The sequence below is a fragment of the Bicyclus anynana genome, chromosome 11, assembly GCF_947172395.1.
Source record: "Bicyclus anynana chromosome 11, ilBicAnyn1.1, whole genome shotgun sequence".
NCBI lineage: Eukaryota > Metazoa > Arthropoda > Insecta > Lepidoptera > Nymphalidae > Bicyclus > Bicyclus anynana.
In genome coordinates this window covers 2,790,263-2,807,337 of record NC_069093.1, presented here as the reverse complement: position 1 = coordinate 2,807,337, position 17,075 = coordinate 2,790,263, and the positions used below count along the sequence as shown (strand labels likewise).

Below are 17,075 nucleotides of genomic sequence, written 5' to 3'. Positions count from 1 at the left end.
GTCTAGATAGTTTTGCGGTACATTTGAGTCTAGACCAAAAACATCAAAAATTATTTCTAAACTTTGGGTAGGTACCTATACACTGTAATGTTTTGAGCTTTGCCAATGGTAATTAGAACTACATATACCTTCATTCATATGTTAATGTAAATAATATAATAGAGGAAAGATTTGATTGTTTGTTTGCATTAAATAAGGCTCATAAACTACTAAACCGATTTAAAAAATTCTCTCACTGTTGGGAAGCAATACTATCCCCGAGTGCTATAGGCTATATTATATCCCCGTATTCCTACGGGAACAAAAACCGGATGAAAGGAAAGATGGACAAATTTTAGACTGAATATATTGCACAGTAATTTAATCTTGGATATCTTGCAGAATACTTTCCATATATCGTGCAAGCTGTAACAGCGGCTCTGCGACATCTCGTAGACATCGACACGTACAGACACGTCTGTCTGAAACTTTAGTTCTCGAAAATTCCACGGGCCATATACTACTGTTGGATTTTCCGCTTGATGTCTGTCCTCGTAACGGTTTTGTGACGTTATTCCACGGTTCACTCTTTCTGCTGTATTTAATATCATTTAAACGGTTTTCTAAAGAATAGTCATAATGTTGTTGCAATTTATTCTCAGACTGGTACTCTCTGTTGGGTAGCCAACGCAATTTTCGAGGATGTTTCCTTTTGCGATGCTGAAAAAATGGGCAAATTGAGAACCTCCTTTTTTTGAAGTTAAAATGGCAATCATGCTTGGGTTATCAATCACGTTGACATACATACAGTTAAAATATATTAATCTTGAATAGGTCCTCACTAGGAACTCGAGGAGATATTGCTCCTCTAGTATATAACAATATCTAAAAACTAGCCAAGGCCCCGCGGTATCACCCGCGTAATTTTCGACCCCCGACCGCGTAAGAAGACGGGGTTACAGCCTATTTATTTATTTGGACCACCAACAAAATTATATGAACACATACAAAATATTTTACAAATAAGGGTAGCATAACACATATAATTTTACTTATAGGTAGCCACAGCATGCAAAAAGTATAGGTCGTACGAATAATAGGAATTAAAATTGACAAATAGAAAGAAAAAAACAAAATATAAATTTGAATTTACACATTTTGACAAAAACCAAAAGAAAAAAATTAAACGAGAACTTTAAAATTTTAAAATTATAAGTGGAGAGAGAATTACAAGGCTTTCTAGTGGTAAAAGAAATCGGTTCAGTAGATCCAAAGATTATATCCCACAACACCTTAAATCACCTCTTAGTAGTACATCTATTTTATAAAATATTAGTATAGACAGGTACCTTATTACTTTCGTGTGTATGCGCTTTCTTGTACTGAACTGATATAGATTTTTTCGGTGGACAATCTACTGTATTACTTGCAAGGCATTTGTTACTTTCAACAGACACGAAGGAGTCACTAGGCGCAAATTTTATAGGGGAAACGTAGGGCTGCAAAATATTACCTAAAATTTAATTATGCTAATTTAAGAATAATATAAAAATTAATCCTTATATCCCTTGGTTACGCCATCACGCGTGATCGGCTGAACCGATTTCATTAATTTTTTTTATGTGTTTGTTGTTGTCAGGAGAAGGTTCTCATGACAAAAAAAAATTTAAAATTTAAGGGGTAGGGGGTAGGTAGTATGGTAGTGGTAGGGTATAGGTTGGGTAGGGGTAGTTAAAGTTTACTTCGAGTTTCACGCGGAAAAAGTCGCGGGCGTCCGCCAGTTTAAGAATAATTTGTACAAAATGTTATTGCAAGTATAGTCCCATTGAATCGGTGGAATCGGAACGTGCAATAATAAATAGCATCGTGCATAAACATTTAAGGAAATTATAGGAAAGTATCCTACACTCAGCATCGATGTATACCTACTGGTATGTAAAGACTGTACCGTACACTCTGTCTAGCCGTTATTCAGTGATATCTGCAAACTTATCCATATCATCATCATCATCATCAGCTGATAGACATCCACTGCTGGACATGGGCTTCTTGCAAGGACTTCCAAGCACAACGGCCTGGAGCTGCCAGCATCCAGCGGCTCCCTGCATCCCATCAACCCATATCACGACGAAATAATTAGATCGTTTAACAAGTTGATGTATTGTTGATGTAGGTAGGATGATTCCTGTAATACAATATGGTCATTGACTCACACATTTTATTGATCCCACGTCGTAGTACATCGCATAACAGAACAGCTATCATGATCTGGGAGCTATATTCGTTGTAAAAATTACCTAATTAAAAAATATATACTTTGGTTATAAAGTTCCATGCAAATTAATTGATAGAAAATAAATAATTTAACAATTTTACCGTGATTAAATTGAACTGTTTTGTAAGCAAAAGCAACCAGCTTAGCCCAGGTCGGAAACAGTTCTTTATCGTATTTTGGACTTAGTTTCTTATCTTCCTTAACAGTACTAAACGTGTCAGAGGATTCGCACTGTTCAAATATGTCTAAACTGTCGTTAATAGGCAAATCATCGCTAAGTTTAGTCAACTCCTCCAAATATTCGATGTTTTCTTTAACAGTTTCGAGTTGTAAGTCTATATTGTCGGCAATATTTTTCTTAACGACGTCTAGTTCGCCCTTGACATCGTCGGCTAAATTGATGTCGGGACAAATATTTTTAATAACGCTTTCGTCGTCATATTGCCATTTATCATCCGTGCTTTTAAAATCTTCACAGTTTCTGCTGGTCAATGAGTTAGTGCGGCTGATATTACCAAAATCGTACAATTCGTCGTAAAGTCCGCAGAAGCTTTCACAGAGGTCGTCGTTGTCCACGCTCGGGGATGTCCTCGGAGCAGTTTTAACGGTTCTGTTTATTTTCGATTCGCTGCTGCATGAACCGAATTTACCGCAAAGATTGCGGCGCGCACGTCTCTCTTTTATTTCCTGCTTCAAAAACTTGTCTTGATACGATTTATTCTTTAACATCTGAGCAGCGTCTAGTTGATTTTTTTCTAATGATTTATATTGTTCGTACAAATACCAAGATCGGACGCGGTGACATTTTTTGCGTGTGGTATCCAAATCTAGAAACCCCATTTATGTTTAGTTAGTTTAAAGAAGCCTCTTTTTATAGATAGACGGTTTAAATACTTACCGAGAGAGTCCAGAAAAGCCATTCAAAAGAATGTCAGGAATATTTTAATACCAAATTGAATTCAAAATTTTTGATGAAATTTTCTCTTCATATCAATGTTTTTTCTTTGACGTATTATATAAAAATAATGTTAACCATAGTCATTTTTAATCTATTGCTTTTGACACAGCAGCATATATCCTCTTTTATACAAGCTGTGAGTACAAGAACCAATATTATTGATCTCAGCCCCATATATACATAGATAGGTGTCAAAGCTCAGCCCTTTATTATGAAATCCGGCATAAGAAATATATACCTACCCTCATCATGCCCTCATCTATTATTCAAACAACATTAACATTAACACATTGCACATAGGTTGCCTTCGTTGCCTTAAGTAATGTTATTTATATATATCAATAATTTATACGTCAGTAATTTAGTCGCCTTATTTTTTTCAAAAGAAAGCATGAATTTATGCTTCATCATCATCATTATAAACCCATATTCGGTCTCAGAATAAGGGTTAGTCCACCACGATGACCATAAGCGGATTGGCAGATATCACACACGTAAAGATTTGAGAAAATTCTCAGGTATGTAGGTTTCCTCACGGCGATTTTCCTTTGAGACACGTGATTTACAATTTCTTAAAATTCACATAACTGAAAAGGGAGGTGAAAACTGACCCGGACCGGATTTGAACCTACATCCTCTGGCAAAGGTCCACTTGGCTATTGGCATTTTATGCTTAATTTAAGTGTATTAGGTTGCCTTTGATTTAGTTTATGGTTTCCTAGATTTTATATCAAATCAAATCAAATCAAAAATCATTTATTTCAAGTAGGCTCAGTTTACAAGCACTTTTGACACGTCAGTTGACTATTTGTAAAGATTCTACCACCGGTTCGGAAGGCAGGTTCTGCTGAGAAGATACCGGCAAGAAACTCAACAGTTGCTCTTTTGAAAAAGTCATACAGTATTATAATTTACAATTGATAACAATTACTGTTTACATTTCTTATAGTTTTACTTTCTGTGTGAAGGTGGAAGCTGATCCAACGGCCTCCAAGCATCTTTATTGCATAAGCATCTTTATTTATTGTATGAAAATGTGTTTGGTCGCATTTTAACAAGGCAACCTATTTGAAATGTGTCATTTATTTCTTATCACTAATGAATAACAGTTATAAGTGTACATTTCTAATGCAGGACCACTTCGTCGACATTTTAAATAAATTTTTGGTTTTGCGGGTTTGGGCAAACCCATGATATGTTTATACTTATGGTAGAAGCCCCAGATTAGTCCAGCAGGTATATGGAATAGTCCATTTCTCGAGAAAAGCTTTAGGTTACTTAACATCACAATACCTAGTCTAAATAGTCAAAGTGAAACATCGATTCTATAGACGCAGTTTGTATGACGTTTGATCATGATCAAATAGTTTTGACAGAGGGATACGGATAACCTCTAGCGAAGCAGGTGCTATAGAAGTAGTTAATTGGTCTGAAAATAATACGCCATTTCTATTTTATGTGTTTTAATAATATATTACATAATTAGTAATAGATACGTGATCAAAGATATTTTTAATAAAAGAAAATGGCGCCGCCCGCCGGCTGTCGACTATATCCTGGATTGGTTTGCGAGGAGTGTACTCCAGAGTTCATTAGTTTCACGCTGAAAGGCGAATTACGTTCCGTAACGCCTCCCCGCTTCATTGGATGACCCTGGAACGTAATAATAATAATCTTGATCACTTGATTTTCATACCTGACTATTGAAGTTTCAAAAAAAAAACACATTAATATTTACACAGTTTGCAATATTGTGATTTTAGGGATCAGCGGTAACGTAGGGACGCTGCGGCAGGGCATCACGCAGCGTTAGTACAACCGAAGCTATTTCCGAGACTTTTTTTGAATTACTATGTATGAAAACATGAAAATGTTTATTTTTTTGTTAAAAAAAATATTATAGTCTGGCAAATTCGTTAATAACACTCACATGATATGCGGGCGACAAGGGGAAAGAATGCGCGGGTGTGAAATCGTGCGTGCGGGGAAGTGACGTGCATCAGTCGTGGGTTTTTCATTCATCGCTACACGCACCCCGGCTCGCGCGCTATATTGGGAGTGTTACGAACGAAGTAGCCAAGCACGTAGCAAGTACTCCCGAGCACCCTGTATAACTTTATGTACGCGCGTATCGATAGCGGCAGCTTATTTCCGAGACGTCATGAAATTTGCATCGGACTGTACTATAACTTACCAACGACACAGGAACTTCTGGTAATTTATCAAATGTGTTCCTCAATCGTCGCCATGTTTCACATCCAACTGTTTCTGGTTGTAAATACAAGTCCTCTTTGTCTGCAAAACGTTCCGTTGAATGATTGTAGGTCGCTGCCAGGACTATGTCCAGACTGTCTTTCGGTAAACTGTAAATACCAATTTTTATTTTCAGTAATAGCTTGTAATACTGCTAAATTTTAAAATAGAAACAAAAGAACAAAATACAGATTAAAGATTCGTCTCCCTCCGATCGACGAGCGAGACCAAAAAATCTTATTATTTTGATCTAAAACACCTTTGGTCAAAAAGTACAAAATTTTATTAAATACTATATCCACTAGAAATCTTCGATTTTTCATCGTAATCGATACTTTCGGTGCTGGCGATATGTCGTCATTATCAACCCATATTCGGCTCACTGCTGAGCTCGAGTCTCCTCTCAGAATGAGAGGCGAGAGGGGTTAAGCCAGTAGTCCACCACGCTGGCCCAATGCGGATTGGCAGACTTTACACAAGCAGAGAATTAAGAAAATTCTCTGGTATGTATGTTTCCACACGATATTTTCCTTTACCGTTTACCGCTGGCGATATGATTCGCTATAATTTACTGACTATCCTACATCCCTCTGGTCTCAATACAACTTAAAAGTTTAGTGAATTAAAAGAGAGAATCCATGACGAATCTAGAATGTCTGTTGGTACCAAGTTCGTACATTAATTAAATAGGAATAAAATTAGTCGTTCTTCCAAAATGCGTTAGCACACCTAGTTATTAAAAATTTTATTATACGTTATATATGAAATAGCTTACAAAAAAGGATGGTAAAAACTTAGTTTTCTAACGCTAGCTAATGTGTGATGGGAAAAGAGACGAGAGCCTGCAGGAACGCCGTGTTTTTCTTTTGTAGAAAGTACAATTTCTTTCGTTAGTTCCCCTTCTTTCTGTAAGTCTGGTAATAACTTTTTATTTCTAATCTGTTTTATTCCAGTCATCGTATTGCGATAAGTTGTTTGATATATATACAAATTACTTTCTTAATTTTGAATTGTTTCTAAAATGGAAGTAACTATTGGGCATCAAATAAAATAAACAACCGAGGGGTCGAGCGAGGACATTGCCATGACAACCATAGTAAAATGACAACTTAGTCATAGACACAGCAGACAAAGTAACCAGAGTGAGTCTTTACAAGCAACGTACTGAAACCGGTGAAACCCATTAAAAAAATAAACGTCACGCGTCTCCTTGACTACCGCATATACAAACTTTTTTCATAATTTGTATTTTAAAATTTAACACTAACCTATGATATCTATGCTAACAAAAATTACGTAAATTATTTTAATAATCAATAATTACCAATAAAAAATACTCCATCTTTTTTCATTCAACTTAGTCCTTTTAAACTTGACCGGTAGACGAAGAAAGCTCTAAATCGGTGACCAGTCCATATTTATTTTAATGTTCATTAAATGAGTTTAATTGGGCGACTTTTTATAAGTTTCTAAATTAATTGATTGCACAAAAAAAGTATAATTTAAAAAAACAACTTTAATTTCATCATAAAACTGTCTTGAATCTTGAGAATGAGGAAATGAAATGGAAAAAATTGGAAATTTAAATATTACTTAAAAATGCCGCGATAACGACATTTTTTTAAATTGCTATTACGGCTCCAGGTTCCAGCCCTTAAAACAATAAATATTTTTTAACAAATTATTATACATTGAACAATTTTTTTGATATTTAAAACGTGGAAAGATGTACAGAAAATGTTAAAATCGGTAAAATGATTTTTTTAATGTTCTATTTACTCGGAGGATATGATATGATAAATCAGGTATTAGGGAGTTATAGTTCCTTAAATTTTAATGTCTCTGCCTGTCTCTGCTGTGTTCCACTTCCTTTCCATTCAATCGCGTATCCGGTTATGGTTTGCTGCAGAAATCTTCCGCTCTTTTTGACTCGCTGTCGCATTCATTTCATTCACTTTCGTTCGCATTCTTTCTCTAAACAAATGTCAAGAAAGACGCGTCACGCTGTTGTGCGCAGTTTGTTAATTTAATTGTGCCGCCATTTTGATTTCTGCAAATAGCTTTGAGATTACAAGATTTTACTGTGAGTTTAAAGCACGAATAACATCAAACTAACTCAAAATGAGTTACGGAAGGCCTCCACCTCGTATAGATGGCATGGTTTCACTGAAAGTGGACAACTTAACATACCGCACGACTCCTGAAGATCTGCGCCGCGTTTTTGAGAGGTGTGGTGATGTCGGCGACATATATATCCCACGAGACCGGTATACGCGAGAAAGCAGAGGATTCGCATTTGTCAGGTAATTACATTTCTGCCATATTCTTGGCTATTTCCTACAAGACATGAAGTCGTCATTCGCGTTATTTTGGAGGTTGTAACTTAACCCTAATTTCGTTGTAGATTCTACGATAGACGAGATGCTGAAGAGGCATTGGACTCTCTAGACGGGCGCATGTTGGACGGAAGGGAGCTCCGTGTGCAGATGGCTCGCTACGGGCGTCCATCGTCACCGTACAGGAGCCGCCATGACCGGCGTCGCAGGTATGTGACTCATTTGTTTTGTGCTATCATTGTGTAAGGTCATTTATAAATTACTCTAAAGTGGTTTATTCTCCACCACTCTGCTAGAGGTACAATTTATTCTCCCATACTTACAGCTGATGGTTTTTACGTGGAATGCTAAATCACTTGTGACACCTTTATGCCGCTTTGCAAAAATCATCCAAGAAGAATACTAATTTATCACTAATGTGTATTATAAATATACTAAAATATTCCTTGTTCTATATGCCTAGATGTGATAGCTCGTTCGTGCGAACTGAGTAATTTGTTAGTTACGAGGTATCACATCTAGACCGACTATATGATATGCAAACTTGAAAGTTGGTCTCCATCTATACTACAGCCCTACTCTATGTGTACAGTTTACCAACAAACAAATTAAAAATGAGGGTATCATAATTAACTTGGTCTTAAATTAATAAAAATAAACTAAATGAATAAACTAAGAACAATTATATATTGTAAGTATATATTAAATAACATGTTATAAACAAGTAATACATAATTTAAAAAAAAAGTGATGAAATGACGTGTGTTTTCCACCTTAATTTGTAATTTGTTTGTTGGTAAACAATACACATCAAGTTGGGCTGTAGTATAGTTAATAAAATGATTGTTGCAGTGTTTCTTACCAAACTCCTCCTTAAGGGCAGGATTTTTATGAAATTTTGTGTGCATATAGGAACAACCAATATTTTTTTCATACCCCTATAGGGATAGAGATGAAGTGAAAATAAATCAGATTTCACCTGCAAAGATCCGATTACTGTGGAAATTAGGGATAAAATATAACTTTGACACACTTGATAATGTGACTTGTATTGGTAAAAGAATTTTTAAAATTGGTTAAGTAGATTAACAGATTTCTCCCTACAACCTCAACTCTATAATATTAGTATAGATAAGTGGATGCATGAAACTTCTTCCTCAAGAACATTAGAATAACCTTTCATTGTATGTTACCATTATTAGAATGTATACAGCAAGCTATTCTTAACAGATATACATGATATGCCATGCTGTAGACCTCTTAGTAGATCTATATAACAATCTACAAATTCTAATCAACAGATTGCACAAAACCTTAACAAATTTTATACCTATATGTTCCTCATAAAGCACTATCTATTGATCAAAACACCACATGAAGAAGATAGGTTATCTGAAATTTTTGAGGATTATCATCAGACAGACGTGACATGGCGATTTGTTTTTTAATATGTTTAATTGGAATTCAGACAAGTGTCACCAACTATTTACATCATCATATTTTGATTATTTGACAAAATAACAATTTTATACATATACATTATTAATAAATACAAGTCCTGTTTTGCTGTACATTATAGTTTGTACTAAATTTGCTGCAAAACATTTATCAAACAGATTTTATAAATGATGCTGAATGTACAAATTGGCCCATTGCAATCCAGCAAATTCAGTGCAAACAAATTGTAGCTGTAAGTTAATGATTCAATTGTTACAGTTCTGCAGCAATGCAGTAAACGGACAAGCGAACAATCATGGTGCATGGTTTACATACTAAAATGAAACTAATTTATTATATCTGTGATGCTGTCTCTTTTAGCAACTCCCGTCGTCGCTCCAGGTCACGCTCGCGCTCCCGCCGTCGCTCGTACTCGCGCAGCCGCTCACGCTCCCGCTCGCGCAGTCGCAGCCGCTCCGACTCTAAGAGCTCCCGAGGGAGGTCTCGCAGCCGCAGCCACAGCCGTTCACGATCAAGGCATTGAAGCAATGTGTGAGTCTTTTCTTCTAAAATATTGTCAAGTAACTTGGCTGGTCTGAAGTGTGCTTTACATATATCTGTGCAGCTAAGCATGTGTATTGTGTTGTAATTTAAATTCTGGTTACTACTACACTCCACACATATTTACAGTCCTGAGACAATCAAATAATTTGTTTCAAACTATACCCAATATTTAAAATAATAGTACCTATTAATTATATACTTTCATAACAAATTTCAGAGATGCATTCACAGTATAGAAGCATAAAGCTATGTGAGAATAAGTATTTTATTTGGCCCTAGCAAACCTCCTGCATAGTTCTCATTCCCATTGTAATACAGGAATAAAATACAGCCCATGTTTGTCAAAGATAATGTAGGTTTCTAATGGTGATAGAATTTGTCAAATCTGTCTAGTAGTTTCAGAGCCTATTCAATTTAAACAAACAAACGGGCACACAAAGCATCAGACCTTTCCTCTCTGTAATATTAGTATAAATAGTTTGCTCTAACGTATATTTAATACAGAGGGATGGTCATTATGTAGAGCTAACATTCTTATTGATTTATAATGATAGTAAAATAATGTCAAAGATTAATGTTTTTAGACAAGTACATAAAAATTGTCAATGGACAACAGAAAATCATTCAAGTGGTGAGATAAATGCAAAGTCTGCCAAAAATTGCTATCATCAGATATACAGAGAATATATACAGTGTGTCCTATAAATAATGGTTAAAACGCAAATGGTAGATACACCATCAAATTATCTAAAACTAATCTGAATATTTCCAAAAATCCCAGGGTGATCAAATTATATTCTTATTTAGGATTTTTAAAAATTTTCATTCTTCAATCAGATGTTTCAATGCTGCTGAAGTTAAGATTTTGAAGGTCGGATTTTTGTTAAACATTACAGATTAAATTGCCATTAAACTACAATACTATTTTTGTAAATCATGATTTATTTGTTTTTGTACAAATGAAACAAACCATTTTGAAGTTGGAATGTGCACACTTTTAAATATTTTTTTCTTGTATTAAAAATTCAGCACCTTCCATACATTTTTACCAGCAACTTTGTGAATACAAAGAGTAGACACAAGTTTTATACCAATTTACAAACTTCGATAAGTGTACAAGTTTTTAATATGATGGTACACATCAGCTGCATACATTTTTTTACAGGACACCAAAAAAATATATAATTTAGTCACCATAGGGATTTTTGAAAAACTATTCAAATTAGTTTTAGATAACTAGGTGGTGTATAATATGTGGATATTGTGTTTGTGCTTATTGGAATGTACTAAGCTATAGATGTTCTATTTTTATGATGATAGTTTTGCTTTAGTTGTAGTTGTAAAGTAACAGGACTAGTGTTTGTGTACAGCATACTAAGCGGCTTAGTTCCTCTTATATTCAATGCAAAGATGTGGAATGCTCTTCCAGCTTCCATTTTTGCTACCACCTACATCAAGTCAATAGTGAATATTATATAATCCTCTAGGCAAGCGCGTTCTACCATAGGCTGCATCATTGCTTTCCATCAGGCACAATTACAAATAAGTTCTTGCATTTACTAAATAAAAAAAATCAGGCTGATATGATGATGATGATGTTTCATAAGAACCACTCATAGGCAGAAATTAGTTTGCTTTTGCATCATAATTTGCAACACATTCTGTTTCACGCACATGCATGTCTTGCTACTACAATCAAAGCAAACTCATCATAAAATAGTACATTTATATTTTAAAGTAATTATACTAGTAAAGTGTTATAATCTTTACAACAGGTTGAAGTACCTAGAGGCTGTGAAGTGCTGTTTTCCAGGCCTAGATGAGAATATGCAGCCATTCGCCAAGGTACTAGAACACACTAAACATTAGAAACCTTAGACTAACTATTGACATAACAGCAAACTTGCGAGAAACATCTAGCTTTAAGTTCTCTAATTATTGTAAAAGAAATAATTTTCAATTACTTCTGTTTTACTTTGTGTATTGCTTTTATATAAACAAGAAATTATAAACTTTACATTATCCATGTAGAGATAATTTTGCTAATAAAATGTATCCTAACTTTGCAAGTAAGTCAAGTCATTGTAAAAATGTTTTTTTTTTACTTAAGTGTACTACTGATACTAGAATTCAAAAATTGTATGTATTGTGTAATTAATCTACACTTAGTAATTGCCACAAGGCCATTAGGTGTCATTTCAGGTTTATATAATAAAAATCAGAAGTCAACAAATTGGTTAAATTGGGCATATTTATAGGACAACCTCGAGGAGCGGTAAATAAATGTAAAATCGTGATTTTTTTTTATTAGTACAATAAATACAGCCCTGAACAAATTTTATTAATGTAATGTGTTAATATTATTAGATATTAAGAATTGATTTACTGTCTTGTTTTCTTTACTTAACTTCATTTTACAACAATGTAACAATATTAATTAAAGTGTTGGTATGCTCAGGGCATTGGAGTATGCTGGGAGCGAGGCAGTTTGCGGGGAGGGGGTTATTGCGGTTTGCTGACAACTGCTGAATTGCTGTTGTTGCAGAGCATAAGTTATGAGTAAACTTTATATTTTTACTGACAAAATATGACCACACAACTGTGTAGGTATTAATGATAATACTAAACCCTATATCAGTAGGATTAAATAATCATTGTTTGTTTCACACTTATCCAAATTGTAATGCACACAAAATGAAGTAGATAAAATATATGATTATAATGTTAAACATTTCAGTAAAAAAAACTTATCAAAACCTTTGACTGTTTAGACTATGGACCTGTTTCGCACCCAAATTCACCAACAAAGAAGTCTGTCGTTTTTTGAGGGGGAGGAGGTAAACTCACACATCGGAAATATTTAACACCATTATGCAATACACACACGCGTAAATTTTACACAGGCTAAAAAAAACACATCGCCTAGCCTATCCACAGAATATATACATAGAATATTCGAGTATTTGATCGATGTCTTGCTTGCTTGTCTTGTCCGTCAAAATAATTGATTCATTTTAGAAATTGTTTTTATTACAAATTTGATAAAATTAAGGTAGAAATACTTACAAATGAAACGTTACTCCATCTTTTACTAAACTACAAGTTTTTGGCCATTTTTTATGTCATTCAACTATACAAACCGGCATTTTTAGAGAGCTCTTTAAACGATTACAACAATCTAACATCGATCCTATAGCAACAGTTTTTTTAAACGCGTTAGATCATTGATTTTTGATCTTTGCCAGAGGGGTAACGGTTAGCGAGGCAGGTCCTGTTATTAATGGTCGAAGATCAAAACAGTGGTGTTTGTGGTCACATAGTGGATTAATCTATGGATTTGTTTGGCAGGCCGGTGCTGCCCGCTGGCCTGTTTGCTGTGGCAGTTTGCTGTGCTGATTGCTGTGATTTGCAGTTTCGCGCGTCTAGGTTTTATAGAATGCAGGACTCCCCTCCCTGCTCAACAAATAATTATAAGTACAGTTTTAATGAATTTTCTATCCTTAGGTTTTTGGAGGAAACGGTTTTAAAAGCACGATCAGCTCATTAATTTGTTGTGACAATTGTTGCAAAGTGTTTGTCTTGTACGAGTGCTAAAACTCTTTCTTTCAAGTTGTCTGCCATCGAGGAAGAAGACGTCTGAATACTGAGGACAACATCAAACAGGATATTCAAAATCAAATAGGTTTAACGTCATCTTTAAATAAAATTAGTAAGCAAAAACATTTGTTTTATTTGTTAAATCCCTACATGTTTAATCTTTTGCATACATAGATAAAACCAATATCAGTAAGATAGTTAGATTTAAATGTTTTCTAGTACAATGAATAGTTTGGTGATAATGGTCACCTTGTCTAAATCATTTATTTCCGGCCCTATCGCAAAATCCATTATTAGCAGATACCTACTAACTACGGAGTACCTCCCTGCAAAATTTCATCTTTGTACGTCAAGCGGTTTTCGATATTTCGTGAGAATGACCTTTCGCACTTATTTTATTAAGAAGACTAGCCGACGACCGAACATTATTTCCCCCGTTTTAGCCACATTTTTGATCGGTGCTTTGCTCCTATTTGTCGTAGCAGGTCATAGCGTGATGTTATGTACCTTATAACCTTCCTCGTTAAACGGGCTTTTCAACACGAAGAATTTTTCAATTCTAACCATTAGTTCGTCACTAGGTAAGGCAGAAGTACGAAATTGCCTATATCGGGCGAGCAGGTGTTGTTTGATGACGTCACGGCGTTAAAACGCGAGCTGATCACCGCGCGCTTACTTTAAAATTCTATATCTCGGGAATTAATTAACATATAGAAATAATTCTTCGACGAGTATTTTTTGTTTTCAATGGAGAATACAGAAAGCTAACATTTAAAAATAGTTAACATTATTCATTTAGATTCAGTCAGTACCATAGATTTACGATTCGGTACAAGTACGGAGTACCTAAATTCTATACTCTGAGCCAAGTTATTCATGTTCGATGATTCGTTATACCCTCAGACTAATTTAATTAAAAAAGCAGTTTAGAGCCCTGATAGCCCAGTGGTTATGACCTCTGCCTCCGATTTCACAGGGCGTGGGTTCGAATCCGGCCCGGGGCATATTCACCTCCAACTTTACAGTTTGTATGCATTTTATGATATTAATTATGGGCTTTTCAACACGAATAAAAATTTCAATATTAACCATTAATTCGTCAGTAGGTAAGGCAGAAGTACGAAATAGCCTATAACAGGTGAGCAAATGTTAAGTGATGACGTCACGTACAATATCGAGACCGTTAGAAAATTATTGTACCGACTCGTAAATCTATGTGTAAAATCATAACTATTTGTTATTTTTAAATAAAACAAAATCTAGAGTGTTTATAAAAGCTCTAATGTTAATGTAACGAAGTTTCAAATGATTTTGCGTACCTAGTAACTATATTCAGTAATAAAAAAATGACACAATTTTGTTGGTGAATTCGGGTGCGATGCTAAGCCATTTGTAATTATTGGTCAGGAGGATGCAGTCATCACTCTTTACTTCACATACATACATATAATTCACCTGAGGACCACCATAATATATCCTGTACAAGCTCAGACGAATTATAGAACGACGCCTTAATATAAACTAAAATTCTAAACGAAAACTTGAATGTCAGCGACTAAAACATAATAACGTCAATGTCATTTGTCAACCTTAACCGTCAAGTCAAATGCCAAATCAACGTGTTCGTTTCAGTAAAAAATCAATTAAATTCTGTTTTCTAAGTTAAAGATCTAAAAATGTCTTCTTCATTCTTTTTAAAAGGGAAATCGAGACAAGTACACAAAAGGAAAGGTGAAAAAATAATCAAGAAGTCGAAAAAACAAAATGCACCTAACCTCAAAAACGGAACGGAATCCTCGGACAGTGACTTGGATCTTAAAAAGTTTTCTGACGCAGAAGAATCCGAGAGCGATCACGAGACGGCAGAACAGAAGAAGTTGCGATTAGCTAAGAAATACCTCGAAGAGATTGAAAAGGAGGAAGCTAAACGCGCGGAACTAAAGAACTTGGACGACGCTGTTGAGAAACGTTTGCAAAGAGACTTTTTAGAGCAAAAAGGTAAATTGCACGTAAATGTTGCCGACAATTATAGCGCTCCAGCAGAAAACGATGTGAAGTTAGTGCGAGCAAGGGAACATCGTCTTTCCCTCACATGTGTCTGTATAAGTAGAGATTCAGAGTTCGCCTTCACCGGTTGTAAAAGCGGCAGCATCATCAAATGGAGTCTTCGAGAAAAGAAAAAACTCGGCACATTAACTTACAAAACACATTCCAAATATTTAAAGGGAGGTGTTACTTCAATTGCTATTACAACAGATTCCAAATATTTAGCAACTTCAGATTCCTCACCTGACATCCAAATATGGGATCCACACACACTGAAACATGTACACACATTCAAGGGTCATAAAGATATTGTCATAGGTCTTATATTTAGGAAGAACACACACAGTTTATACTCTGCCAGTAAAGATAGGTCTGTAAAAAGTTGGTCTCTGGATGAAATGGCATATGTGGAAACTCTATTTGGCCACCAGACAGCAATTACATCTATTGATGCTTTAACTAGAGAGCGAGCTGTTACAGCAGGTGGTAGAGATACTACAATAAGAATTTGGAAGATAGTTGAAGAATCGCAACTGATATTCAATGCACCAGTGGGAAGTGTTGATGAGGTAAAATTGTTAGATGAAGAACATTTTGTGTCGGGCAGTGATAATGGATCAATTTGTTTATGGAGTGTTTTGAAAAAGAAGCCTCTGTGCACTGTAACGGAAGCACACGGCTTGGACAATAATGTGCCACGGTGGATCACAAGTCTAGCTACACATTTAAATTCTGATATTTTTGCCTCTGGATCCTACGATAACCAAGTAAGGTTATGGAAAGTGGCTGATTTATATAAAAATATTGTGCCTATGTTTAGTATAGAAATTAATGGTTTTGTGAACTCTATGCAGTTCACTAGTGATGGACAGCAACTGTTTGCAGCTATAGGACAAGAACATAAAGCTGGTAGATGGTTCAAACAGCCCAGTGCTAAGAATGGTTTATTAATTGTGAATTTAACTGTTAAGTTAAAATGATTTTGTTAAATAAAATTATATTTTATTTTTAATTTTATTTTATTTGCATACTAGCTGACGAATAATATATAGCCTATAGCCTTCCTCAATAAATGGGTTATCTAACACTGAAAGAATTTTTCAAATCAAACCAGTAATTCCTGAGATCAGTGCATTCAAAAAAACAAACTCTTCAGCTTTATAATATTTGTATAGATTTTTACTGAATTTGCAATTTCTATTTTTCTATAAAGATAAAAATCTAACATATAAATATCAAGTATAACTAAATAGAAACTTCCAGAATGGAAAACTTTCAGAATAGAAGTTTCTATTTGGCCTCAAATGTAGTGAAAAGGTATAAACTGACAGAACTGTTGCTCCTTTAGTTTATACATACAAACGTTTGGTTTGGTAATCTGGTGGTACTTGAAGTGTCAGGAGAAGGTTCTTAGGTAGGGTAGAGGTAGTTAAAGTTTGCATCTAGTTTAACGCAGACGAAGTTGTGGGCATCCGCTAGTATTTAATATAATGCGTGCTAAAAAGGAGCAGCTGGTACATTAGTAGGCCTAGAGTGACTGGTATTCACACACTGATATCTAAAGATAAAAGAAGTTCCTGGAATACTATATATAACTATAACAAACTATTCTAATTTCAAATAAAACTGT

At 35.0% G+C, this 17,075-nt stretch overlaps 4 protein-coding genes across 8 annotated transcripts; 2 read left to right on the top strand and 2 right to left on the bottom strand.

Annotated features, from left to right (window-relative positions):
• Window positions 1-130: 130 nt before the first annotated feature.
• On the bottom strand, window positions 131-3,682 carry LOC112056929 (uncharacterized). Of its 3 annotated transcripts, none has more exons than XM_052884471.1 (4): window positions 3,153-3,682; window positions 2,356-3,081; window positions 2,193-2,276; window positions 131-699 (listed from the first exon to the last, which is right to left on the bottom strand). In XM_052884471.1, exons 1-4 carry the CDS (start codon window positions 3,172-3,174, stop codon window positions 638-640), a joined length of 894 nt encoding a protein of 297 aa, XP_052740431.1. In that variant the 5' UTR covers window positions 3,175-3,682; the 3' UTR covers window positions 131-637. The 3 variants fall into 3 exon arrangements, with proteins under 3 accessions (XP_052740431.1, XP_052740434.1, XP_052740433.1); XM_052884473.1 differs by lacking the exon at window positions 131-699 and adding an exon at window positions 1,335-1,478; XM_052884474.1 differs by lacking the exon at window positions 2,193-2,276.
• A 793-nt stretch (window positions 3,683-4,475) lies between these two features.
• On the bottom strand, window positions 4,476-6,603 carry LOC112057020 (cilia- and flagella-associated protein 276). Its single transcript, XM_024097508.2, has 3 exons — window positions 6,241-6,603; window positions 5,407-5,575; window positions 4,476-4,865 (listed from the first exon to the last, which is right to left on the bottom strand). Exons 1-3 carry the CDS (start codon window positions 6,420-6,422, stop codon window positions 4,725-4,727), a joined length of 492 nt encoding a protein of 163 aa, XP_023953276.1. The 5' UTR covers window positions 6,423-6,603; the 3' UTR covers window positions 4,476-4,724.
• An 827-nt stretch (window positions 6,604-7,430) lies between these two features.
• LOC112057022 (serine/arginine-rich splicing factor 2) lies at window positions 7,431-13,522 on the top strand. Of its 3 annotated transcripts, XR_002887644.2 has the most exons (5): window positions 7,433-7,768; window positions 7,870-8,010; window positions 9,620-9,790; window positions 11,578-11,647; window positions 12,261-13,522. XR_002887644.2 is itself a non-coding variant. In XM_024097511.2 (4 exons), the coding sequence occupies exons 1-3, from the start codon at window positions 7,587-7,589 to the stop codon at window positions 9,780-9,782; spliced, it is 465 nt and encodes a 154-aa protein (XP_023953279.1). In that variant the 5' UTR covers window positions 7,431-7,586; the 3' UTR covers window positions 9,783-9,790; window positions 11,578-13,522. The 3 variants fall into 3 exon arrangements, 2 of the variants coding, with proteins under 2 accessions (XP_023953279.1, XP_023953278.1); XM_024097511.2 differs by having other exon boundaries at window positions 7,431-7,768; window positions 9,641-9,790; window positions 11,578-13,522; XM_024097510.2 differs by having other exon boundaries at window positions 11,578-13,522.
• Window positions 13,523-14,972: 1,450 nt separating this feature from the next.
• LOC112049520 (U3 small nucleolar RNA-interacting protein 2) lies at window positions 14,973-16,452 on the top strand. The gene has a single exon (XM_024087450.2). The coding sequence runs from the start codon at window positions 15,076-15,078 to the stop codon at window positions 16,423-16,425; it is 1,350 nt and encodes a 449-aa protein (XP_023943218.2). The 5' UTR covers window positions 14,973-15,075; the 3' UTR covers window positions 16,426-16,452.
• The last annotated feature ends 623 nt before the right edge of the window (window positions 16,453-17,075 follow it).

Coding starts and splice junctions, on each gene's coding strand:
- LOC112056929 (XM_052884471.1), bottom strand. CDS start 3,174: ATGGCTTTTCTGGACTCTCTCG. Junction 2,277..2,355: donor AACAGTTCAATTTAATCACG/GTAAAATTGTTA, acceptor TTTTTTAATTAG/GTAATTTTTACAACGAATAT. Junction 700..2,192: donor ACGTGGGATCAATAAAATGT/GTGAGTCAATGA, acceptor CCATTTTTTCAG/CATCGCAAAAGGAAACATCC.
- LOC112057020 (XM_024097508.2), bottom strand. CDS start 6,422: ATGACTGGAATAAAACAGATTAGAAATAAAAAGTTATTACCAGACTTA. Junction 5,576..6,240: donor AGTTTTTACCATCCTTTTTT/GTAAGCTATTTC, acceptor TGGTATTTACAG/TTTACCGAAAGACAGTCTGG. Junction 4,866..5,406: donor CAGAAGTTCCTGTGTCGTTG/GTAAGTTATAGT, acceptor ATTACGTTCCAG/GGTCATCCAATGAAGCGGGG.
- LOC112057022 (XM_024097510.2), top strand. CDS start 7,587: ATGAGTTACGGAAGGCCTCCACCTCGTATAGATGGCATGGTTTCACTG. Junction 7,769..7,869: donor AGAGGATTCGCATTTGTCAG/GTAATTACATTT, acceptor ATTTCGTTGTAG/ATTCTACGATAGACGAGATG. Junction 8,011..9,619: donor CGCCATGACCGGCGTCGCAG/GTATGTGACTCA, acceptor TGTCTCTTTTAG/CAACTCCCGTCGTCGCTCCA.
- LOC112049520 (XM_024087450.2), top strand. CDS start 15,076: ATGTCTTCTTCATTCTTTTTAAAAGGGAAATCGAGACAAGTACACAAA.